General features: G+C 36.3%; 1 protein-coding gene across 2 annotated transcripts; it reads right to left on the bottom strand.

The window, feature by feature from the left end:
- Positions 1–1,767: 1,767 nt before the first annotated feature.
- Positions 1,768–17,171, bottom strand: LOC145004767 (uncharacterized). 2 transcript variants are annotated; one of them, XM_078963754.1, is made up of 14 exons: positions 16,670–17,171; positions 15,523–15,769; positions 14,720–14,871; positions 13,792–13,986; positions 13,062–13,380; positions 12,067–12,398; positions 11,807–11,945; positions 8,432–8,874; positions 7,997–8,243; positions 6,180–6,331; positions 4,079–4,802; positions 3,040–3,374; positions 2,763–2,940; positions 1,768–2,311 (listed from the first exon to the last, which is right to left on the bottom strand). In XM_078963754.1, the coding sequence occupies exons 1-14, from the start codon at positions 17,000–17,002 to the stop codon at positions 1,917–1,919; spliced, it is 4,191 nt and encodes a 1,396-aa protein (XP_078819880.1). In that variant the 5' UTR covers positions 17,003–17,171; the 3' UTR covers positions 1,768–1,916. The 2 variants fall into 2 exon arrangements, with proteins under 2 accessions (XP_078819880.1, XP_078819881.1); XM_078963755.1 differs by lacking the exon at positions 16,670–17,171 and adding an exon at positions 16,279–16,427.
- Between the last annotated feature and the right edge of the window lie 10,147 nt (positions 17,172–27,318).

Here is a 27,318-nt window from a genome sequence, read left to right on the forward strand (position 1 = left end):
CAGACCCCCGACTAGTCGTTGAACCGAATTCTAATTTGATCTTATACATGTGTGCACTCCGCACCAACCCGTATACATATTAAAATACAAATTATGAAGCCTCTTAGCTCACATGCTAATTCCAGTTACATAAAATGACATGGTGACACTAAAATCACCAACAAGTGACACTATAACGAGTACACTTGAAGATTAACTCGTTCAAGCAATCATAGTATAACTTGATGGTTGCGTTGTCTTTCTGCTTAAACTCACCCAATTCCAACAAGCACTACTTCACTGAACTTTTCTTGGTCTTCTCACTGCCCTGATATTTCTCTTTCAACATATCCCAAATTTCTTTCGCGGTTTTGCAGCTTTAAACAATAGTTGTAAACAACTGGTGGAAGAGCACCACATAGTTCTCGGATGCATTTCTTATCATTTGCTTTCTATTTTTCAATTTGTATAGCAACATCAGCAGAAGAACTAGTAGTTCCGACCTATTCAAACCTTCCACGACGATAGTTTCCACTTGTGTCGTTAAGATAATCCTCCATTAGATCGGCCCACTGGTCATAATATTCAGGTATGAGCATTGGAATCTTCATTGATGATCCAAGTAAATGAGAAAAGCTTGACATTGTGTTCATTTTGAAGTTCGCCATTTTTGGACGGACAAAAGTGATTTTTGATTTCAGAAAAGAGATCTAACAGAAGAATCAATCAGAAAATGATCAGGAAACATCCGCTCTAACAAACTGATTGCAGAATCGAAATAAATCAATCAACTGACACAAGTTTTCTTAATCAATAATGCGGAAAACTTTGAATCGGAAAGAATGATTCAAAAATATTGAAAAAGTACGAGAGAACTTGAGTTGACTGAATGTATCGTGCTCTGATACTAATTGAAGAGTGTTTAAATCAAGTTTAGAATATGAAATCAGTCATTGGATGCAATAAGAACACGAGATGTAAATAATATCTTATTGGCTCGTTAATTGTCTGTAAGAGTACAAGAGTTCTACAAGAGAATACAATAATGAAACGTGCAAAAAGCTACTCTCTACACCATACTCTATTTATAGAGTGATATAAACGAACAAAAAATATAGAGTGATACAGACGCACAAAAAATATGCAAGGACTAGACATTGGACTTCAGCATCAATAAATGCCTTATAAAATACATGCACTTCGAAGTACATCACTTCGCATCTAAACAGACTAAAATTGGTTTCGACTTCTCACTATACGCTTGGCACTCTACAAGACCATATGTACAGATTATCCCAAACCATAAGCACCATTTATGTAATTTACTCTATTATATTATATTTGTATCTAAATCGATTGTTGAAATTAAAATGGGGCCAAGATTTTTCAAGGGTCGGGCGGGCAGACAATGGACCCTACAACTGTTAATCTACATTTAAAATATACAATGCTTAGGCCGCTCAAAGTGGTGCTCGAGTGTAACACCGGCCCTTGCCGACGGCATCAAGCATCAATATAGCACCACTCTCACCGGTCTTAGAAGCTTGTTTTCACAAATCAAAATACTTGAAGGAATAAAAATTCAAAGACAAACTATCATCATTCTTTTCGTGTTTCATCGTCTTCCCTATATTGATCTTTCTTCATCTTGATTCCTACTCAACTCGATATATATTTCGTTAGAGCCTCACGTACTTCCACCACCTCTAGTTTTTGTTTTATTTATTAATATATTTAGTAACGTTTTTATTTAGCTATTGACTATTGTAACAAATCACATCATCCAAATCACTAAAATACCAACCAAAATGGTAGATCCATTTAATAAAGTGGTATTCTTTTGAACTTTTAACATAATGGCTATATAACAATTCGTATTCACATTTATACAATCCCAACAAAAAACTATACCGTAGAATAATCCGCCAACTTAACTACTAAAGAAAGTTTTTACTACGTCCAATCATTCTAACCCAATTAGCACACCTTTTTGGGTCTAACTTCATCCATAATTCCCTATACTTATCGTTTTCCTCGCAAAAAATTGCATATGCAACTTCATGTAGTGGATCATCTTTCGCCCACCCAAGTTCATTCAACTTCTTTTCACAATCTTCAAATGTCGGTTTTGAAGGTGGTTCAGGTTTGTTCATCTTTTCAGCTATCATCTTCAATACACCCAATATTTCTTCTTCAAAAACTGACATTGTCCTTTTAGTCTCTATTGTCACAGATGCAGTTGCAGGTTGTACTTGAGGCAATTCTGGTTGTACTTCAACCATCGCTTCTTTCTGTGGTGTTTCTGTAGTGGGTACTTCAGGGGATGCTTCACCTGAAGGATCCATGAATATAATTTTCTTCTACAAATCAAAAGGCTTAAATGCAAGGAATAGCAAGGTAGTTTAGTCAACTCTGGTGGTAATATATTTGACCAGATTTTTAGTTACTGTTTTCCTAGGATGTATGTAGTGCTCTCATAAGGGATTGTAATTGTATGAACACAACTTACTTGTAGATTATGATGCTTGTTATTTAAAGTTGGGTTAAAGGCAATAAATAGCAATGTAGTTCAATTGTGTTGTTTATTATTGCATCTTACTTCCTATTACTTACATCATACTTTGAAAATTCTACCCAATTCTAGCAATGTCATCCACATAGAAAGCAAATTAAAATAAGTAGGCATAATGCTATATCTAAATAGATTATCAAAGTACAATGCCTTAATGAGAAAAAATTAAAAGTAAAATGTTGTTATAGAAAAAATGAAAGCAAGATGTTACCTGATGGGCCTCCAGCAACCTTACAGTGGCGCTTCTTAGGGTGACAGGCCGGTCCAGTCAAAACATGGTCAACACCGGTTTGAAAATAACCCGCAGATAAAGCACCGTAAAAAAGTTGTGCACAAAGATCTGGAAAAGGTAGGGGTGCATCCCTCAATGTTCCTATGCACTTATTTTTCTGTGTGAAATACTTTAACAAATTAGTAACTAACACAAATATATATGAAATATATACATACGCTTACTTTAGCAAACAAATATGAATTATGAAATTTACCATCAATTCAGTCTTCCATTCCTTGTCGGTCAAATTAAATATGTTGGTGGACTGATCATATTTGTTGCCAGCCTTGTTTCTTAGTGATACCCATGCTATGTACTTCCTCTTGAGGCCATCAAAATAGTTATTCATTTGTTTACTATCAACAGAAAAGTTATGTCTACCTTTAAGCATCTCCCCAACTTTCTTCCATGACATTGGTTTTAAAGTTAAATTACAACCATCCCAGCCATTGATGGTGATTTCGTGAATGCATGCATCAAGAAATGTTTTAACTATGTTTACATTCCAATACACCTTATTTTGTTTTGATTCCTTGTTACTTTCTGTACCTACACAAGAACAGATGAACATGAACATAAACAAATGAGACCGTATACATGATCATGGCATGCCACTGCTACTATGACAGAAAGTAGCAATAACCAGTTGTACGTGTGTCTAATCTAGCTTTTCTGATTATTTAGAATCAAAATAATCAGATTTGGGGAAGCACATATGTAACATCACCATGAAGTAGTTACTTTTTAAACAGAATTTCCAGATGTATTATTTTGCGCATTTCCGCTTATTTAGTTTTTTTGGATTAAACCATGATGAAATATAAAGGTATTTAAGATATGGAATCTCCTAGTTGTTTATAAAAGAATAAGCCTGCTAAGGATAGTTGACAATACCCGCAAAAACAGGGCGTCACAACTCACAACATAAGATGCAAGCTTTAAATACCTAATTATCCTTAAGTAAGCACCTGATGATCTCAATATCTACTTCTACATATTCCACTCACAATGATCACTTTGTTAACACCCATGCAAACACAGCCTAAAGATAACCAAAAAAAAAAAAAAAAAAAAAAACCATATAACCTTGCTCCTCTAAAATAAAGAATGTAAAACTCCCAACAATTCAAGACTTTACTAATTATTAGGGCCTACAAATCATTGTTATATGAAATTACATGCAACGTTTTCAAGGATAATGTAATGGAGTGGAAACTGCACAATCTAAAAAAAAATTATATCAACAAACTCACCACACAAAGATGAAGCAGCTGTAAATTGTTGAGTAGTAGCAGCTACAGTTTTAGAGGAGGTTTGGAACCCGAAAAAGGAACTTGATGTTCCAGTAGTAGTAGGGCTTGCGAATTGAGGAACAGATCCAGTAGCATTTGTAGTAATAGATGAAGGTGTTGCACCAAATGCAGGGAATGATAGAGTCTTACTAGCAGTATTCGTTGTAGTTGCTGTCATAAAATTTGGAGTTGGTGATGAAGATGATCCAAATAAACCTGAAGAAAAAGGCAAACTAACCGCAGTAGTTGTGCTTGTACTCAAAATGGAAACCCCAAAAATGGTACTAGTTCCAAAAGTAGAAGTGGAATCACTAGAACTAGAGGAGGAGGTGGACCCAAACAAACCAGATCCACTAAAAGTGGATGATGAAGTTGAAAATGGCGTAGAAGAAGAGGAAGAAGATGAAAATGCAAGTCCAAGCAAAGGAGATGATGGCGTGGTCCGGTCAGAAGAAACCCCACCAGCAGTCCGACCAAATCCAGGTCCAGGAGGACATTTTGTCGATAACAACGGATCCCGTCCAAAAAACGATAGCCCAGATGATGAAAACTGTGACTCTTTCTGGGGTCCACAGTCAAGAAACAAAGACTCTCTCCGAGGGTGTATATCAGTATCAGTATGAACTACAGATTTTTCAGCCCATGTAACCGCTTGATGTTTTTCTTGAGTGGTCGTGGCATTGTGCTGTAGCAAACTATCCGTTAGTGCTCCAAAAAAAGGTTAAACAGAGAAAAGAGCAATGTACTTTCATTAATTTGTTTAATTGGTTATGCAGAGAATATTTTCTTATATTTCACTGGTGAGGTAATCACCTCAATATATATACAATGATAAGCCTAAACAAGGAACCTAGATCAACCTAAACAAGGAAAACTAAATCAAATCAAATCACTCTAATTCAATTATCGTAATTTATATCCTACATTAATATACCAGCTGTACATTACTGTAGATTAATATTAATTGAATATACTACAGTTTATTATAGCATCCTACTATCATTTCTTCTTGTTATAGCAGTGTCATCGTCCGAAAAAATCCTGGTCTTCGTCCGAAAAAATTCCTATCATTTCCGGTCTTGACCTCATAAGAAAAAGATCAGTTTTTTTTTTAAGATTCTTAACTTGTGAACATTAGAATTAAAAAAAAAAAAAAAAAACATCTTTTTGATTTATTAACGTCAATTTACAAAAGAATACTTAAATAACTATTTTGTAAAATAAAAGGTAAATTATTAACATTCTTAGTCGTCATAATGGTGGAAGCTTTAGAACTTACAAGTTAGAAGTATTCCAGAGAGAATTACAAAAGTGACTTCCTATAACAGCATTGTACTTTAAAAAATCTGCCCATTTATGGCAATATCATCCAAATACAAAGCAAAGTGGGTAAAACTTTTGTTTTAATAAGAAAAAAAAATTGAAGTATGATAGGAAATGAGTATTGCTGGACCCAAATACCATTTAAGCAAGAATTTTATAGGTTTTGTCTAGAAGGCCCAGTATAGGGCAAAACAGGAAATTCACCTAGGTGGGCTAGGATTATAATAAATAGAGAGAAAGGTCACAGGAGAGGGGGATGCCTAGAAATTTGATAGTGTAATACTTTGTATTGGCTCTTAAGCTTTCGGCTTAGAGAGAAGGAGATTCCCTGGGCAATCTTTTAGATTGTGTTAATCGTGTAATCAATTAGTCAATTTCATCATCTTCTTCTTTTCGATCTTTCTCTGTTTGATCCTATTTCATCAAACCCTAATTTCTGTTCTTCATCAAAGTACATGCTATAATTGGGTAAAGTTTTCAAAAAAAAGGGTCTATTATAGCATCCTACTTTCATTTCTTCTTGTTAGAATGTTGCAGTTTGAAAAAATTACCCATGCTGGAAATATCATCCACTATAAATGGTTGTCCTAATAAGAGATTAAAAGTACGATACTATAATCTGTAGATTTTTCATAGTACTATGGATTAATATAAAAAGCTGAAAGTACAAAGCTGCAACAGAAATAAATGAAAAGTAGGGTGCTATTTTTTCCAATAACATGACTGACTAAAAACTTACGGTTTTCTCAAAGAGGGGAAGAAGGCTATGATCAACCAAAAACCTGCGCAGGTGTCCAAGAACAGCTTCTAAAGCTTGCAGAACTTTGAGAGCCTCTCCATGTAAATCGACAACTCTATCATCGGAGTTGGCAGATGATGTTGACACTTTATCTGGCAGAAAAAAGGTAATATGGAAATAATAAGTATTTGAAACCAATACAAAATGTAAAAAGAAGAAAGTCTTGCAGACAAAAAGGAGAGTGAAGCTGAGAAGGGATCAAAAAGAAATCAGAAATATCGAAAAGGACAAATTTCTGCAGCTATATATCAAACATGTCAAAAAGGTTCGTATACAAGTTTGGTTTCGAATAAAGTTTAGGGTTAAATGCAATAAACAACAATGCAATTTCGTTAATTTGTTTATTATAAGGCTAAATGCAAGATATAGTAACATAGTTCCATTTGTTTATGATAACATCCTACTTTCATTTCCTTCTATTACAACATTGTGCTTTCAGTTTTTTTTTTCTTATAAATACATCTGAACAGTCTACCAAAATAAAGCATGGTACAGTCATCTTTTTTCTTACTAAGACATTGTACTCTGCAAAATCTACCTAACTATAGCATTGGACATTTCTTTGTATTTGGATATAGTAATACCATTAATTAGAGTATTATGCCATTTCATGCTTTATTATAGCATCCTATTTTCATTTCTTCTTATTACAACGTTGTACTAAGAAAATCTACCCAATTATAGCAAGGAATCAAAGTACAAAGCAATTTTCACTGCTATAATTGGGTAGATTTTTCAAAGTATAATGTCCTCATAAAAAAACGGATTGAAAGTACAATGATATAATTGGGTAGATTTTTCCAAGTACAATAACCTTAGTAGGAAAATTTTGAAAGTACAATGTTGTAATATAAAGAAAGGAAAGTAGGATGCTATAATACACATATAACTGGCTATTTCTCGCATTTAGCCCTAGATACCAGTGAGCACTAATCTCTCAAAGAGAAATTGAAAGCATTTAAACATGAACTATTGCTATTTGCTATTACTACTTAAGTTTCTAAAAAGTTAAAGCATATAATCAAACATGTCAAAAGGCCCATATCCATTTCCAATAAACTTTTAGTTTAAATGCAAGAAAGATCAAAATACTTTCCGTAATTTGTTTAATATAGCATCCTAAATTCATTTCTCCTTATTACAAAATTGTACTTTGAAAATCTACCCAATTATTGTTGAAATGTAATCTAGACTTAGGGTTAGTTTGGTGATTTTAATAGGTAGTTAATACTGGAAGTGTTAGTTATAGTTATGTAACTGTCAAATAAAGGGTTGTGATGGTGATCAATCAACAAAGAGTTGTGATGGTTCAGAAAGTCACAACAGTTCCGAAGGGTTGTGTTGGTTTAGTGTCTCAACCGATTACTGATGTGTATATATATGTGTGAATGTAATATGTAAATGTTGTTCTTGAGTTTTATAATAAAATATTACTTTTGTGTTCAAGAACCCATCTTCTTCTTCTTCTTCATATGTAAGAACGTGCTCTGCATCTTTATTGTTTTCTGGGTTGTTTCTCCAACAATTATAGCAATGTCATCTAAATAAAAGCCATTTTCACTACTATAATTGGGTAGGTTTTTCAAAGTATAATGTCCTCGTAAGAAATAAAACTGGAATTACCATTCTATATATTATGGGTAGATTATTCAAAATACAATGCATGAATAAGATACAAATGAAAGTAGAATATTGTAATAAAAGTGTCCTATATGCACATATATAAATGATCATTAGATTTAGAAAAGAATCCATACCACTAGATAAAATACGAACAGAACAACCGGTGTTCTCCTGTATTTTATTGATTAAGGATCCTTGATTCCCAATCAGACTAGTGGCTTGCATTGATGTTAACAATAGTCGAATGGAGCAAAATGGAATGGATGCCACACCATTACTCTCATCCTCTGGGAATCCATTAACAAGTTTAAACACTCTTATCGCAGCATCCATTGCAGGTGACAACGATGCCTCTATTTCTTCCTTGCCAGATACTAGGACCTAAAAGTGTCACATGACATCATCTAAGAATGGGTTATTTACATGTTTTTCATTCATATAATCATATTTAATTCATGTAAGATGTATACCAAATGACCTAGATATGTAAAAAAGTGTGAGTGAGTGAGTGAGTGACCCAAATCAAATCAAAATATAACTAAACAGAAATCTTGAAAGGTACAACTTACAATGCGGTCAGTATCACAAACAGGGCCTTCCAGTACATGAATGTGAGCTTTCGTCTCTTGGCACATCTTCTCGATGAGATCTCCATTCCGTCCAGTAATACTTTCAGCTTTAAGCACCGGCACTACCACCCGAAACACCATCCGTTCTTTCTGTGGTGTTTCAGTCGTTACTGTTGTAGCAGCGGTTTTTAAACTTGAAGCCAACCCCGAAGATGATTGAAGGGCAGTGAAGGTTCCTACATTTGCAAAAGAGAAGCTCGAACCAGCAGTGCTCAATTTCACCAAGGCTGAACTGGTGGGAAACGAAAACGAGGGTGGAGAGGAAGAAGTTACAGGTTGTACTTGAGGCAATTCTGGTGGTACTTCAACCATCTCTTCTTTCTTTGGTGTTTCAGTAGCCGGTAATGGCGGAACAAGAGGCGCGGCTGCTTGTGGTACAAGACCTGAAGGATTGATCACACATGCATGAAAAATAATATAATTTTCTTCTTCTACAAATTAAAAGGGTTAAACGCAAGGTACTTTCATCAACTTGTTTATTATAGCATCCTACTTTCATTTCTTCTTATTAATTACAGCATGCATGTACTCTCTTTGAAAAATCTACTTAATTATAGGTAGCAATAGGGATGAGATTTAGAACCGGAAAACCAGACCGGAACCGGACTCGGATCGGAACCGGAACCGTTAGAACCGGAATATATACAGTGGCGGATTTAGGGGGGTTTCGGGGTGGCACCGGCAACCCCTAAATTTTCCGACCGTAGTGGAAAAAATTTCGAAAATTTTAAAATTTTTTATTTTTTCTACTATCGTGCAACCCCTAATCTTCCCGTGCAACCCCTACTATGAAATCCTGCGTCCGCCCCTAAATATATAGAACCGGTTCCGGTTCCGGGTTTAAAAATTGGTTTTATCCGGGTTCCGGGTAAATCGGGTTTGGGTCCATCGGGTCCGGGTAACCGGGTCTAAAAACCGGAACTAGTTTTTGGAACCGGAACCACTTTTAGGGCCAGAACCGGTTTTTGTGAAACATTTAAAAGATGCATATCTCATTCGTTTCAACTCGGATTGACATAAACTTTTTTCCAATATGTAGTTTAGAGTTTGTACATGATTTTATACTATAAATTTGCCAATTTTAGTTTTATATTCATTGACTTACACTCCCCCAAAGTCGAGATATCAAAGCTGGAAGTTTTTAGTTTTTTAGTTTTTTTGTATTCGGTGAAAGTTTTAAAACACGTATATCTAATTCGTTTGAAGTCAAATTGACATGTGGTTTTTTGCAACATGTAGTTTAGAGTTTGTATATGATTTTAGACTATAAATTTGTCATTTTTAGTTTTATATTCATTGACTTACAGTCCCCCAAAGTTGAGATATCAAAGCTGGAAGTTTTTTGTTTTTTAGTTTTTTTGTATTCGGTGAAAGTTTTAAAACATACATATCTAATTCGTTTGAAGACGGATTGACATGTGGTTTTTTTCAACTTGTAGTTTACAATTTGTACATGAGTTTAGACTATAATTTTGTCATTTTTGGTTTAATATTCAATGATTTACAGTCCTCCGAAGTCGGGATATCAAAACTGAAAATTTTCAACTTTTCAACTATTTGTTTTTGTAATTTGTATTCTGTGAAAATGTTAACACATGCATATCTCATTTGTTTAAAGTCGGATTGACATGAGGTTTTTTCTAGAGTGTATTTTAGAGTTTGTATATGATTTTAGACTATAATTATGTTAATTTTGGTTTCTTATTCAATGAGTTACAATAAGTCGGGATATCAATATGAAAATTTTCAAAATACAACCCACTAAGTAGTAAGTAATTACCAAAAAATTACAGTTTTTCCGGGTTTTCCGGTTCTAAACCCACTTTATCCAGTTCCAACCTACCCACTTTGATGTTTCCGGGTTTTCTGGTTCTAGACCCACTTTACCCGGTACCATACCCGGAACCGAACCGGAACCGGTTCCTATATACCGGTCCGGTTTCCGGTTCTACAAAATATCGTTAACCGGTTCTGGGTTTTCCGGGTCCGGGTCCATCCGGTCCGAGTTTGGACCCACTTTCATCCCTAGGTAGCAATGTCATCCAAATACAACTTCCACTGCTATAATTTGGTAAACTTACTTTTTCAACTATAAAAGTACGATGCCAGATGCTTTAAGTACAATGCTGTCATAAAAAGAAATGAAAGGAAAATGTGCTATAATAAACAAATAAACGGAAGTACATTGCTATTTCTTGCATAGAGTTTAAATTTTAGTTATTCTTAATGAAACGTTCTTCTACTCTCTCAAAATATTATTACATGCTTCTGTGATAAGCCCCAACTCAACCTGGACTGCTTTTAGTTGAATTGTTTTATTAGAGTTATTTTATTGTTCTGTTTCGAAAGAATATTATGATATGGTCTAAGCACTTATGTCTAATATTAGTGATGGGATAAAGTTAGTAGGGACAGCACCTTGATTTTGTTGTGCTGCTTTCTCTTTTGTCCTATCCTTTAGGAGTAGTATTAATAGTCTTTTGTTCTTCTTGGAGAGCCCCTTTCCTCTCGAATGAATGGGAATACTATCTTAAATATCATCCTAAATTTCTGTTATTACTGAGTGATTGTTGGCTGTGAATCAAGAATGTATCAGGGTCTATCAAAGATTCTGATGTGGAACTTTGTCTCTGGATTGGCTAAAGAGTTCTCATGGTCACACAAAATATAACATTTCTTATCATCTTATGTATGATTGTACCTGATTAAAAAATATCCATGCGATTTATAATTTTATATGCTAATGTTATCTTGTAAATTTTCTTGGTGATTTAGCATAGACCATGCCAGAAATTATAAACAAATCGATACAGAGTAATTTAAGTTCATTTTAAATATGTAATGTGTAGGTCACTATCAAACCTTTTTGTTTCCTGACTGTTATCTCATTATATATACTAAAAATATACAACTGATTTGTTCATAAAATCATAGCTAATATCTTTGACAGATTTTTTATTACATATTTCCTACGATGTAGTTAGTGGTCTCATAACGGATTAGTTGTATGCACTTGTAGATTATGATGCCTGCTACTTTTCGTTGGGTTAAATGCAAGAAATAGCAATGTACTTCAGTTGTGCTGTTTATTGCAGCATCTTATTTCATTTCTTCCTATTACAACATCGTACTTTGAAAATTCTACCCAATTCTAGCAACTTCATCTAGATAGAAAGCAAGTTTCATTGCTACAACAAGATAGAAATATCAAAATTATAATGATATATCTGAATAGATTTTCAATGTACAATGTCTTAATGAGAAAAAATGGAAAGTAAAATGTTGTTATAAAAAGAAATGAAAGTAGGATGTTACCTGATGGGCTTCCACCGACATTGTGGCGGTGCTTCTTACGGCGGTGGGACGGTCCAGTCAAAACACCGTGAAAAAGTAGTGCACAGAGATCCGGAAAGGGTAGGGGTGCATTCCTCAATGTTCCTATTCGCCTATTTTTCTGCGTGAAATACTTTAACAAATTAGCAACTAACACAATAATATATATATATATATATATACACACACACACATACATACATACATACATACACACTTCAGCAAATGGATATGAAATTTACCATGATTTCAATCTCCCATTCCTTGTCTGTCAAATGAAACGTGTTGGTGGAAGGATCGTATTTGTTGTTGGTTTTGTATTTTAGTACTAGCCAAGCTCTGTACTTGTTCTTGAGGCCATCAAAATAGTTTTTCATTTGTTTATGATCAACAAAAAAGTTATGCCTAGTTTTAAGCTTCTCCCCGACTTTCTTCCATGAAACTGCTTTTAAACTACCACCTTCTCGGCCATTGATGGTGATCTCGTGAATACATGCATCAAGAAACGTTTTAATTATGTTTATGTTTTCCCAACTAACCCTATTTCGTTTTGGTTCCTCGCTACTTTCCATACCTACACAGGATAGGAACAGAGGAACATGAACATAAACAAATCAGACTGAATACAAGATCATGGCATGCCATTGCTACTATGACTGCAACACAACCTAAGGGGATGGGGATGTCTAGAAAGTAGCAATAACCAGTTTTAAGTGTCTAATCTAACAGGCCTTTTGCCTAAAAGGTATGGTGAGATGCCCTCCCTCCATGAGGTTCAAGGTTCGAGTCCCATATGGGACATAGATGGAATTTAGGAGTAATTTTAGAGTGTGTATGGACGCCATTCTAACAAAAAAAAAAGGTGTCTAATCTAATTTTCTGATTATTTCAAATCAAAATAATAAGATTTAGAGAAGCACATAAGACACCAAATACCTACAAGTATTAAATACCTAATCATCCTTCAGTAAGCACCTAATGATCTCAGTAGCTACTTATAAATATTCAAAACAAAATGATCTCACTTTGTCAACGCCCATTCAAAATTCAAACACTGCCTAAAGATAATCCCAACACAAAACCATATAACCTTGCTCCTCTAGAATAAAGCATCTATACATCCCAACAATTCAAGACTTTACTAATTATATAAAGGTACCAATGTAACGGAATGGAAACTGTCAACTTCAAATCACAAAGACAAACCAAAAAGATTTATTTATACTTAAAAACTCACCAGTACCACACAAAGATGAAGCAGCTGTAGATTGTGGGGTAGTAGCAGCTACAGTTTTAGACCCCAAAAAGGAACTTGATGTTCCAGTAGTAGTAGTAATAGGGTTTGTAAATTGAGTAACAGATCCAGTAGCAGTTGTAGTAATAGATGAAGAAGATGTTACACCAAATGCAGGGAACGAAAGAGTCTTATTAGCAGTATTCGTTGGAATTGGTGATGATGATGATCCAAACATAAAGGGCTGTCCTTTTGGAAAAAAGCGAGCTCCATTTTGGTCTTTGCTTCGTCCGAAAAGATCCCGATCATTTCCGGTCATGTACTGGTCAAAAAAAATCCCCCTCATTTTTTTCAACATCCATATCTTGTGAACATATAAATTACACAAGTTCACAAAAAAAATACAATTTTCAAACTTATCAATATAAATTTACTAACAGATACTTAAATAACTATATTGTAAATGAAAAGTATTTGGGTTCAGCTAGGTAAATTACAAAAATTGTAGTCACCATAGTTCACCCACTCACTCGATAGTAATACTTATAAACATTACAACAAATACAATATTTTAAAAAAAGGAAGAAGAGTCACGGATTATTTCAAAAGGAAACAACTTTATGTATCTGTTTAAAGCTTTATATCCATTAAATAAAAAGGAAACAGCCACTAAGTCCATTGACAACCCCATCTTGTAAAAAAAAAAAAGGAAGGGAAAGAAAGAGTCTCTTGCCTGAATAAGTTGTTTAGCAGTCTGAACTTGTGACAATGTCCCTTTTATTTCAACTGTAATTTCATTGGGCAAACCTCTGCTCTCTTCAACTGTAAGCATTGCACCACTCCTGGAACCAATATTTGCAATATTACTCCTTTCAACACCAATGAAATTTAACCCATCAACTACTGGTATTAGCATCTTTTGAGTAACCTGGTTGAACACAAGCAAAATCACAAACTTCGAATAAAAATTTTGATGATTTGTAGTGCAAATGCTTGAGTAATTATTATTTCCTCAACTTTGCCATTCTCTGACCAGTATTCATTTGGGTTAAATACAATAAACAGCAACATACTATAAATGATTCTTTTGATACAGCATGCTACTTTCATTTCTTCCTATTACAGCATTGTACTTTGAAGAAATCTACCCAACTAAAACAATGTCGTCCATATATAAAGCAAAGTGGGTAAAACTTTCAAAGTATGATCTTCTAAAAAGAAAAAGATAGAACAAAAACTAGGCTGTTAAAACTGGGTAGAGCTTTCAAAGTACGTGTTGATAAGAAAAGTTTTGGAAGCACGGTGTTGTAATTATAAAGAAATGACAGTAGAAAGGTATAATATTGCATTTAGCCCTATTCATTCAAACCTTCCAAGAAAGTGAAATCTACAAAACTATCTTCCTACCTTTCAGAAAGTTATAACCAGGTAGATTTTCCTGCGAATAATGTCCCACTAAGAAGATGATTGAAAGTAAATGCTATAAATGGATAGATTTTCATAGTACAATGCCTTCATAATTTTTTTTTTGAAATACAATGTTGTAGGCTTGTAATAGAAATAAATGAAAGCAGGATGCTATTATACACAGATAAATGAAAGTAGGTTGCTATTTCTTGCATCCAGCCCTCTAAAAAACTGCTAAAAGGAGAATAACTTACAGTCTTTTCAGAGAGAGGAAGAATGGTATGATCAACCAAAAACATGCGCAGGTGTTTGAGAACAGCTTCTAAAGCTTGCAGAACCTTGAGACCTTCTCCATTTAAATCGACAACTCTATCATCTGAGTTGGCGAACAATGTTGACACTTCATCTGGCAGAAAAATAGTGCAGAGATGAGAAGCATTTGAGAGCAATACAAAAAGAAAAAAAAATCATCGATATTGAAAAGGAAATGTTTCCTAAGAAGTTGAAGCATATATATCAAATGTGTTGAAAGGGCTCGTATACGAGTTTGTTTTCGAATGAAGTTTAGTGTTAATTGCATAAGAAATAAAAAAGTTGGAACTTGGAACAAAAATGCTATAACTGGGTAGATTTGTCAAAGTACAATGCCTTAATAAGAAAAGTTTTGAGGGCATAATGCTGTAACAGAAAGAAATGAAAATAGGATTCTATTGTCAAAGATATTAGCTTATCAAATTTACTGTTGCAAATCAATCTCCACCGGACAATGCATAGAAAATCAAATCAGAAAAATATGTGATGCTATTATTGTCAATATTCTCAAATATTTAGTTATTCATATTAGGATATGTGAGTTGTTTTATAGGCTAAATATTTATAAATATAGGCTGCTAAGCCTGTATGTTAAATATAAATAATGAGGACTCTTCTCAAAGACAAGACATATATTTTTCCCAAAAGCCTCTAAACTTGTCAGCTATAATACACAAATAACAGAAAGTATGTTGCTATTTCCTGAATATATGAATAATCATTAGATATAGAACAGAATTTATACCACTAAGTAGGATACGAACAGAACAACCGATGTTCTCCTGTACTATATTGATTGAGGATCCTTGCTTCCCAATCAGACTTGTGGCTTGCATTGAGGGTACCAGTAGTCGAATGGAGCAAAATGGAATGGATGTCACACCATCACTCTCATTTTCAGGAAATCCATTAACAACTTTGAATACTCTTATCACAGCATCCATTGCAGGTGACAATGGTGGCTCTATTTCTTCCTTGCCAGATATTAGGACCTAGATACATTACATAAAAAGTCACATTTAATTGTTAAGAAGTATGTTGCATGAATTGGTAAAACGATAAACGTATCTTGCATTTTTTTACAATTAACCAAGAGAAAAGATAAAGATAAAAAGAAATAATATTGTAAAAGCATGGATGAAAGGAGCAACTAACTGGCAGCATCGAAAAGAAGCCACAATTAAACTATACTTCAAAACAAGTAAAAGCCTACAGCAGTTAACAAAAACCATACAAAAGAAAAAAGATAGAGGCCAAACTTCACGGAACCACAATAGAATTTAGGCAACATTCGATGTCATCAACAATCTAACACCAAAAGGCATAAACAGTTGCATGACCATACCCATGATAAGATGCTCACAAGCGCTAATTTTTTTACAGAAGTGCTGATACATCATCAATACGAACAAAGCTATATGGTATCTTTTCTTAAAAAAAAAAAAAAAAATTTAAAAAAAAAAAAAATTAAAAAGGACGAGGTCATAAAATAACAACATACCTTTTTTTATTTTTCCAAGTACTGAAATTATCTAGTAACCTGTTTATATGAAATGAAAACCCTCAATGTCCCATTTTGTAGTAGCTTGTGATTGTCCTCATGGGTTGACATGTATGGGCGCACAGTTAGTGGATTTTGGCAGAATTCAACTGATTATGACCATGGAAACACCATTTTATGTGAAGCAATGGAAATCTAAGATTGGGTTATTTACATGTTTGTCGTTCATATTTATGATTTATGAAGGCGCTTAATCCATGGTCAATAAACATGTTTACTAAATTACCAAATGAACAAGGAACGAAAAAGTATGAAAAATCTGACCCAAATCGAAAAATACCTTGCTTATCCAAAACAAAAAGAAGTAGAAATCTCAAAAGGAACAACTTACAATGCGATCAGTATGCCAAACAGGGCCTCCCAATACACTAATGTGAGCTTTAGTCTCTTCGCACAGCTTGTTGATGACTTCTCCATTCCGTCCAATAACACTTTCAACTTTAAGCACGGGCACAATAACCCGAAACAGGCAGTCTCCCGCCCATCCACGATTTTTCTTCTGAGGAACTGTCGTTTCCGCAGCCGGAGTTAGCTCGGTAACGGTTGGGCGATCAGCTAAGAGCTTCACTTCCTTTTCCGGGGACACTTCCACAGCGGTGGCGGGAATCTTCGTTTCAGGGGTTCCGGCAGCGGTTCCGTTCCCTGAATGTACGTTAGAAGCCATTGGGGAACGTACCTTCTCAGGTATCGTCGTTTCCGCAGCCGGAGCAAACTCCGTACCTGTTCGATGATCAGCTACTTGCTCCGACTCCTTCTTCAGCGTCGTTTCGACCGTCTGCTCGTTTTCTACAGCTGCAGTGGCGGGAAGCTCGGTTTCCGCAGCTGTTCCGTTGTTTTGGGTGGGTTAGGGTTGAAAATTAGTGTAAAGAAAGTATTACAAAAAAAATAAAAAATAAAATAAAATAAAATTAATAAAAAAAATACAATTTTACACTTAGCTGAACGGAGTCATGCGCCAGGCGACCCTTACTATGGCTCGCTACAGTTGTTGTACACCACCCGTCGCCTTACTATGGCTCGCTACAGTTGTACACCACCCCCTGGCCCTCGCTAGGAGGCTTGTTAGGGGATTTTCACTACCAACTTAACGAGAAAAGAGATAAAGAGCTGCAATAATTTGATTGACTATTGAGTTTTGACTTAGTTCACCTTATCTTCTTTCTTCTCCGTCAACATCTTTGCTGCTGTCATTAACATCCGGATACAAAAAGTATGACCTGTTCGGCCAAAAGCAAAATTGTGTTTGCTGAAACCCTACTTGTTGAAAAGGGGATTTAATTTGTTGAAAAATGGAATTTTACGCAAATGGGCCTCTATGAATTAATAAGGATAATAAATCTTAAAACTAAAAAAAAAAAAAAAAAAAAAAAAAAAAGGGCGTGGGAATTGAGAATGGACCGGTTAACTTTCAATCCGAATTCCACAAATCGTTTCCAATGTTATTTTTCTTTTCTTTTTTACTTTTTTTTTCTTTCTTTTAGAGTCTTTATGTTTTTTTTAAATGAAAATTGTTTAATATAAAATGTTTTTGTATTAAAAAATAAATTTTATTTATGTTTGAAAAAAAAAATGTTAGGGTTGCTACCACTCCCTATGAAATGCTAAGAAAAAAATGTTAATGGTGTGGCAAACAAAAAAATGACATGGCAATCAAAAAAATGATGTGGCAAAATGCTATGAGAGAGGAGGGAGTCGTTCCCATTGAACCCACCGAACCCACCGCCACATCAGCTTTTCTCTTTGATTTTTCTTCATCTTTCTGAACCCACAACACACGGAAATCCTATCTTTTTAAACTCACTCAACCCACTCAATTAAAAAAATACTAAACAACTAAGGTACAAATCTTAAAACATATGGTACAAGAGAAAATGAGAGAGAGAAAGTAGAGAAAGAGGATGAAGTGGGTTCGTGAAAACCAATTAAACAACCCGCCAAAGAGGGAGTAGTACCGGCGGTCACTCTATTGCTAATTAAGATTTTACCTTGATTATTTTGTATATTTTTTTAATTAAGTGGGTTGAGTGGGTTGAGAAAGATAAGATTTTCGTGTGTTGTGGGTTCGGAAAGATGAACAAAAATCAAAGAGAAAAGCTGATGTGGCAGTGAGTTCGGTGGGTTCAATGGGAACGACTTCCTCCTCCCTGAGTGCTAACACTCCCTATAGTCTTAGTGTGTCAACCACCTTTTAACGTTTGTACTTTTTTTATATTTATTGTGTATCACCGTTAAACTTCCCTTTTTGTTTAAAAAATATCATGTTATCCGTAATATAGGTCACTAGCCTTGTCGCTGCTAACATGGATTTTACTGTTTATTATGTATTTGTACATATTTTATCATTAAATTTTTTTATACATATTTACTATCATTTTTATATAATTTATTCAAAAAAATATCATTTCAAAAAATACATATTATTACATAAAAAATAGTTATCCATCGCCCATTACGACTCCCCGGTATTGCAAGGTTCCGGGGAAAGGGTTCGCTTTGGTGATGATACTAAGCACTCTCTTTTAGAACTACATCATATATTTCTGTTAGTCATACATTGATTGAAATACGCAATGTTTGAACTTAAAACCTCCTTCTAGAGTGCTTAAGAGATACTCGGTTATCCACTATTTTAGCCTAAGTTTAATAAATTTATCATTATAAGTAATTTTCATATCAGCAAACAACGACATAATTTCAATGCATTTGTAACACCCCGATTCTCAGGTATTGTTTAAATAAGATTTATTGGGTTAAGCTCTACTCAACGAGTTGGTTGCCTTACTCGTCGAGTAGCAACGGGGTGGGATCGCGTGTTAAGTGACCTACTCGACGAGTCCATATTGGGACTCAGCGAGTAGGAGCTGGCAGATAAAACCCTAAATCTCGGGGTTTGCACCCCTATTTAAAGGAGCCTCAGCCTCCTTTGGCCTCTTTGCAGTCTTTGAGAGCTTCTTAAAACCCTAATTCATGTGGTATTCCATTTTGGTGTGTCTTAAGCTTGGAAAGAATGTTAGCTAGAAGAGAAAAGCTAGAAGTGCAAAGGAATTGAAGCAAGGAAGGTATGGGGAGCAGAATTTACCTCAGCTAGCATCCCTTGGAGGTATCAAGTTGCCATCCTTACTTCCTTTTTTCCTTTTTGTTGAGTTATTTTTTATTTATTTTTTTTTTTGGGGGGGGGGGGGGGTTTATGGATTTTGAGGTTGATAAGGTGGGCTATGGGCTAGATTAGAAGTTGTAACTTCAGATCCGGACCCTCCTTAAGTTTTAGAATCATAAAGTTGTTGTATTGGGCATGAATAAGGCCCTCCTTGGGCATGAGACCCCATTAATAGCTTAGATTTGGCATTTAGAACCTTTATAGCTATGCATGCACGTAAAGTTTGCAACTTTATGTGAAAAGCATGCCCTAGAAGCTTGGATTTGTGATTTGGAGCCGCTGCATGGCTCAAAATAGGTCCGTATGGAAAAAGGACTGAATGGACTCGACGAGTCGCAAGGTTGACTCGGCGAGTCACATGAAGATGGTCGTGAACTCGACGAGTTGGAGGAACAACTCGGTGAGTCCGATGATGATTTCCATAGACTCGACGAGTTGAAGAACAACTCGGCGAGTCGAATGAGTTTTCTCCAGGATATGTATGTGTGTGTGTATCCGTCGAGTTGCAAGGAAGAAACTCGAAGGGAGGCCTTAAAGTTTAATCGAGAATCGAAGGAACTCGACGAGTCACCCCGATGACTCGGCGAGTTAGAATGTGCTTCAAGGAACTCGGCGAGTAGCCGAGGGTACTCGGCGAGTAGAGGTCAACATGGAATGTCGACCTTGACTGAGGACTTTGACTTTGATCAGGGGTTGACTAGTGGGTTATGGAGTACCTTATAAGGTTAAGGACTTACTGTTGGGTTTTGAGCAATCTAACACTTCCTAAGTGTGCATGCAACCCTAATAAACCTTGGATCTATGTTTGTCTAAATACATGCAAAATAATAATTTTCCAAGGTTCATAACCTATCTAACATGGCATGTGGTACTTTTAAACATAAAAGAATTAGATGAGATTACATACCTTTTGATGAGTTTGATTCCTTGGAGTTTGAGAGCCAAGCACCAATAGTGTGAATGCCTCAAATGGAAATAACAAATCACCACAAACACTTGGAAAACTTTGAGAGAGTGTATACACACTAACAATTTCGGCCACACACAAACACACATACACTAGTGGCTATTTCATGCAACATAAGCATGCTTATATAGTGTGCATGGTTAAGGTGAAACCCTAATAACCCATGACCTTTCCTTTTCCAAGGATCCATGGGTTAAAAGCTCCATGGATCATCCATGGACTTCCATATAAGCCTAGCCCATTAACAAATGAGTGTTAGCCCACACCATATAAAACCAATAGCCCACAATCTAATTAGTCTTCCTTTTAGTCTCTAAATTAATTCATAATTAATTTAAGACTAAGACTAATTAAATAACATAACTTCATATTAATATATTATAACTTGTAATATATTAATAAACATATGTGTATAACTCTCATAAAATTATCCATAAATAGTTCGGGTGAAGTGCAACCCAAATGGACCATGCCGGGTCGAGTCAAGTATATACCAAATAAGTTATGGACTTAGACACCTTATCCAACAAACTCCCACTTGGATAAGTCTAATAACTGTATTTGCCTATATTACTTCAGGAACCAACCAGCAATCGTAGCTCTCGAAAACTTTGTTGAACTATGAAGCGCCATTTTAAGGCAACTGATCATATAATCCTCTGTTCTCATGATATCAGCCGGACAAACACATGGAACTATGTCTTGCTTATTGTCTGGCAATTGTTTCTCGATTTCCGATTTGTTTGACAAAGAACTTAACTGAACACATCAATTTAGTTCTGAACGGGCCCGGTACATGGGTCAACACAAAATCATCGAGAGGCCCAGATATCGCTTCTATTTCTAGAAGGAACAGATAAACTTCGACTCATATGCTTGTTCTACTACTCGTTGAATTGTACACAAAGGCACGTTTTATAACATCAAGTTACTGATGCGTTTACGTGCAATCAATGCACAACCAACTCATAGGTAACAACTCATATCTCTAAGTTTGAAGACTTATATGATATTATCGTCTCACGATCACTCAAGATAAATTCCATGAAGTGATACAAGTGAGCGTGGGTTTATTCCAATACTCATAACTTATAAGTACTCATGAACGTTGTAGCAACCATTGCCATATCTAAACACCTTTAGCCATCTACAAACCCAATTCATGACAATCTTGATTCATACCTACTTCCGACGTATGACCAATTGTGGAGGTTTGAATAAATTAATTATCCTGGAAGTCAAAACATGCAAAACTGAAACAATAGTAAATAATTGACAATGATAGTAACACTTTACTCATAAATAAATCACAAAATTTTATTCATCATCAAACGTCGATTACATTTTACAAGTTTCAGAAAAGGCTATCTAATCTGTAAAACTAATATCATCCCTCAACCTGATGCGTCTCGCATGCTGCAAATGCTTAACCCTCATCAGTCCCTTCGTAAGGGGATCTGCAGGATTCTCATCTGACGATACCCTCTTTGCCACGAGGAGTCCTTCTTCAATCTTGTGTCTTATGAAGTGATATTTTCTGTCAATGTGTCGGGATCTGCCATGATCTCTTGGTTCCTTGGCTAAGGCAACCGCACTATTGCTGTCACAGGAAATCTCCATAGGCTCATTAATAGCTAGCACAACTCCAAGATCTCCGATTAAGTTCTTCAGCCATATTGCCTCCTTCGCTGCTTCACTCGCTGCTATATACTCTGATTCACAAGTCGAATCAGCCACCGTCTCCTGCTTGGAACTCTTCCAAGAGATTGCCCCTCCATTTAAGGTAAAGACCCAGCCCGACTGAGAGCGAAAGTTATCCCTATCAGTCTGAAAACTAGCATCACTATACCCTGATACTCTCAAGTCATCACTCCCACCAAGGGTAAGGATCCAATCCTTAGTCCTCCGCAGGTACTTGAGAATGTTCTTTACCGCGGTCCAATGAGCCTTGTCAGGGTTCCCCTGATACCTGCTGACCATGCTCAAAGCAAAGGCCACATCAGGGCGGGTACAAGTCATAGCATACATGATCGAGCCAACAGCGAAAGCATACGGTAATTGGCTAATCTCTGCTATCTTTGCCTCTGTACTCGGACTCTGAGTCTTACTCAGTTTGGCATTGCTTTGGATCGGTAAATCTCCTTTCTTGGAATTATGCATGTTGAACCTTTTCAACACCTTATCCAAGTAGGTACTCTGACTAAGTCCAATTAGTCTTTTACTCCTTTCTCTTAATATCCTTATCCCTAGGATATAGGCAACTTCCCCTATAAGTAGTATGTCATCTACATACAGTACCAAGAAGCTAACTATACTCCCACTAGCTCTGACATACACGCAAGACTCATCTTCACTTCTCGAGAAGCCAAACTCTTTGACCTTCTCATCGAAACAAAGATTCCAGCTACGAGATGCTTGTTTTAATCCATAAATGGATTTCTCAAGCTTGCATGCTCTATTAGGGTACTCTGCACTGACAAAACCCTCTGGCTGATTCATGTACACATCCTCAGCCAACTTTCCATTAAGAAAAGCGGTTTTGACATCCATTTGCCATATTTCATAATCATAAAATGCAGCAATGGGTAGCATAACCCTAATAGACTTAATCTTTGCTACCGGTGAGAAGGTTTCATCATAATCAATACCTTGAGTCTGAGTAAAACCCTTCGCAACCAGTCGAGCCTTATAAGTATGCACTTTTCCTTCCATGTCGGTCTTTTTCTTGAAGATCCATTTGCACCCGACTGTTTTACGGCGTGGTAAATTGTCAACCAAGTTCCAAACTTGATTGTCATACATGGACTGTATCTCGCTGTCCATAGCCTCCTTCCATTTAGTAGACTCCGGGCCTGCCATGGCTTCCTTAACACTGCTAGGTTCATCCAAATTTACCAGTGTACTATCGCTGATAAACGTATCACCTTCCGTAGTAATATGAAAGCCATAATAAAACGCAGGTGTGTTCCTAACCCGTGTGGAATGCCTCGGAGGTACAGACTCGTCAGCTGGCTCAATAGGAGTTTCCTCCTCAGGTTGATTGCTAGTGTCTGAGGTTCCTTCACCAATTGATTCTTGAATTTCTTCAAGATCAATTTGCCTCCCACTGTCTCCTTGGCTTATAAATTCTCTCTCACGAAAGACCCCTCTTCTTGCTACAAAGACCACATTCTCACTGGGTCTGTAGAAGAGGTAACCGAAGGATTTCTCTAGGTAGCTAATGAAAATACACCTTTCACTTAGGGGTTCAAGCTTATCATGAGTCTCACGCCTCACGAAAGCTTCGCAACCCCAAATCTTGATGTGGCCTAAATTGGGAACCTTCCAAGTCCACATCTCATGAGGTGTTTTGGCAACCTTCTTTGTAGAGACTAGATTAAGGATATGGGCGGCAGTCTCTAAGGCATACCCCCCAAAAAGAGATTGGTAGCGAAGCTCGACTCATCATAGAGCGAACCATGTCTAACAAGGTTCGATTACGCCTCTCAGCTACACCATTTAGCTGTGGTGTCCTGGGAGGAGTCAATTGTGAGACAATCCCACACTCCTTAAGATAGTCAAGGAACTCGGTACTAAGATACTCACCACCTCGATCGGATCGAAGCATCTTAATGTTCCTGCCCAATTGATTTTCTACTTCCTGTTTGAATTCCTTAAACCTTTCAAAGGTTTCTGACTTATGTTTGATTAAGTAGACATACCCATATCTACTAAAATCATCAATAAAAGTCACATAATACCGATTAGCATCCCTTGTGGCTGTTTTGAATGGCCCACATACATCAGTGTGTATTAGGTCCAACAAACCCTCACCCCTTTCACAAGTTCCAGTGAAGGGTGATTTTGTCATCTTTCCAAGTAGACAAGATTCACAACTATCATCCGATTTAAGGTCGAATGACTCCAAGACTCCACTCTTTTGGAGTTGGCCTATGCGTTTCTTGTTTACATATCTAAGACGATAATGCCACAATGATGCTTTATCTAGGCTAGTAGAAGAATCAATATACAACACATTATTTCCTAAGTTGTCTACAATCGACACAGTTTCATACACACCATCACAAGGTAATGCTTTAAAATAAAACACATTATTAAAGAAAGCATTAATACCACCACATTCATTATCAAACAAAAAGGTAAAACCTTGTTTGTACAAAGCATGAAAGGAAATAATATTCCTCGCCATTTCAGACGAGTACACACATTTATTCAAATCTAATTTTAACCCATTATTCAGCAACAAAGTATAAACTCCAATCTTGGAAGCAGGTGAAGCCTTCCTATTCCCCATGATCAAGTTTATCTTCCCGTGCTCCACATCCTCACTTCTTCTTAGGCCCTGCAAATCAGAACATATGTGAATACCACATCCTGTATCAAGCACCCAAGAGTTAGAATATGGTGAGTAATTAGACAATATTGTGTAAATACCTGCATGGGTGGGTTTCACTTTCCCATCCTTTAGATCCTACAAGTACTTAGGGCAGTTTCGCTTCCAGTGCCCCTTGTCCAGGCAATAGTAGCAATCAGCATCCTTGGGAATGGCAGAAGGAGTGACAGAACCGCTCTTGGTCTTTGATGTGGAGCCTTCAAGAGACTTTCCCTTGGTACCCTTCGAAGGGTGCTTCCTCTTTTTCCCTTTGCCTTGCCCGATAGCCAAAACAGGGGTAGATGTTGGAGTAGGACTAGTAGAGGCAACAACCGCCTTGCCCTTAAGACCGGTTTCAGCGGTCTTCAAGAGTCCTTGAAGTTTGCTAAGGGTAACTTCCTCCTTGTTCATATGATATGTCATACGAAAATGGTCATAACAAGAAGGTAAGGAGTGCAAAATGATGTCAATTGCCAACTCCTCAGGGAAGTTCGCATTTAGCTTCAGCAAACGGTCCACATACCTTTGCATCTTTTGCATGTGGGCCGTGACGGATTCACCGTCCTTCATGCGGGTTGTTATTATGGAGGAGATTATTTCATACCGCTCCTGACGAGCACTCTGATGGTACCTTTCCATCAGGTCTTGGTGCATCTCAAAAGGGTAGAAGTCTTCATAGGACTTTTGGAGCTCGGCTGTCATCGTGGCCAACATGATGCATGCCACCTTAGTAGCATCTCTCTCATGTGTCCTGAATTCAGCGATTTCCTCAGGAGTAGCAGTAGACTCATCAAGCTCTTTTAACTCCTTATCGAGGACATATTCCTTGTCCTCATAACGAGTAACCATCCTGATGTTCCTGATCCAGTCCATGAAGTTGGAACCATCAAAGATGACTCTCCCACAAAGATTCATGAGAGAGAAAGAACCAGTTGGGTTAGAGCCCGAAGCATTAGTGTTGGAAGACATCTGAAAGAAGAAAGCAAGTTTAGATTAGATATATAGAATCCTTAATAAGACACCCAAATGTAATATTAAGGCTAGGATCCAATCACAATATATTATACTTAGAAGAGGGATGCCGTAATCTAAGTAATAATATATTTGAAAGGTAGGTGAATGACGATTCACCAATTTCCACCATGAAAAACAAAATGAATTATTAGGTTTTAATTGGATTTGAAATTCCTAGATTATTTTGAGATTCACTGAACTTTTCAATGGTATGTTTCAATCTCGATTGTGTCCTTCAAGTTTTGTGACTGGGATGCCGAGGATCACAAAACAAGGTGTGAATAACCATGCTAATTCACTTGGTACCCTTAATACTATCACCTAATCAATGTGTCGGTTAACCACACACGCTCCATTGATCTATGACAAACATTAAGTCACCCTTCGTGATCCTTACTAGTCCAAGTTAGTGTGTCGGTTAACCACACACGCTCCACCAACGACTTGGTAAGGTACAAAGTGTGAATTCCATGGACTAGCACCATGTTCACATTTTCCTAAAGTAAATAATATTGGGAATTAAAAAGATTTTAGTTACTTTATAATAATCATTATACTTTTAATGAGGATTTAAAGTCATTGTCCTACTTGTTCGGCTAACGACCCTCCACCGATCAAGGAAGCGGTGGGTGAGAGTGGACACCCATTAAGCTGCCATTTTATAGGCAACAACCTTATACCCCCCTTATAGACCGGCTTTGTGAATGAGGCCTACTAATGGTAGAACGACTTATTCTTATACATATATATAATAATTAACCATTAATGTTATAAATAGTATAAGTGTTGAATTTTAACTATTAAAACTCTAAGGGTTGGAATTAAAGTTTATTAAAGTGTGTGAAACTTTACAAATTCCAAAACTTGAGGGCAAGTTTTGTAACTATCCAAAACTTTTCATTTCATAACTTATGAATTAAAGGTTCATAAAAATGAAGACTCTTCATTTTCATGTAACTTATGTATTTTAAATGTGTGTTAAAGAAAAGTGACCTTTGGATATCCATAACTTGAGGACAAATTATGAAATCCATTAAAACACATAAATGATCAAGAATTAATTCTAAACAATTCAGCAAATAATTCCTATCATCTTCTAAATTCATAAGAACATGAACATGATTATCAAAGTTTCAAGAATTATATGAACACATACAAAGCATGAAATATTGATATATGCCATTGTAAATGGATTAAAACAACCATTACACCAACTAAAACAAGTTTTAAAACACCAAAACAGTTTAGGGTAATGTTTCTACTCCATTTCCAGCAGCAAAAGTCGAAATTCTGCATTCTGATCCTTCTACTCGCCGAGTGCACGAACCTACTCGGCGAGTAGGATGAATTTTGCCTTGAACTAGGCGAGTCCCCCCATGGACTCGGCGAGTCCATCAGCCAGACAACAACAATTTCAACCTTTTTCATTATTTTGCATCAAGTATCAAACAAGCAAGCCTAAGCTCTGAT

This window comes from Lactuca saligna, chromosome 7 (assembly GCF_052625555.1).
Source record: "Lactuca saligna cultivar CGN05327 chromosome 7, ASM5262555v1, whole genome shotgun sequence".
Taxonomy (NCBI): Eukaryota; Viridiplantae; Streptophyta; class Magnoliopsida; order Asterales; family Asteraceae; genus Lactuca; species Lactuca saligna.

Coding starts and splice junctions, on each gene's coding strand:
- LOC145004767 (XM_078963754.1), bottom strand. CDS start 17,002: ATGGCTTCTAACGTACATTCAGGGAACGGAACCGCTGCCGGAACCCCT. Junction 13,987..14,719: donor TTCCTCTCTCTGAAAAGACT/GTAAGTTATTCT, acceptor GTGTTCAACCAG/GTTACTCAAAAGATGCTAAT. Junction 2,312..2,762: donor GGTTGCTGGAGGCCCATCAG/GTAACATCTTGC, acceptor TGGATCCTTCAG/GTGAAGCATCCCCTGAAGTA.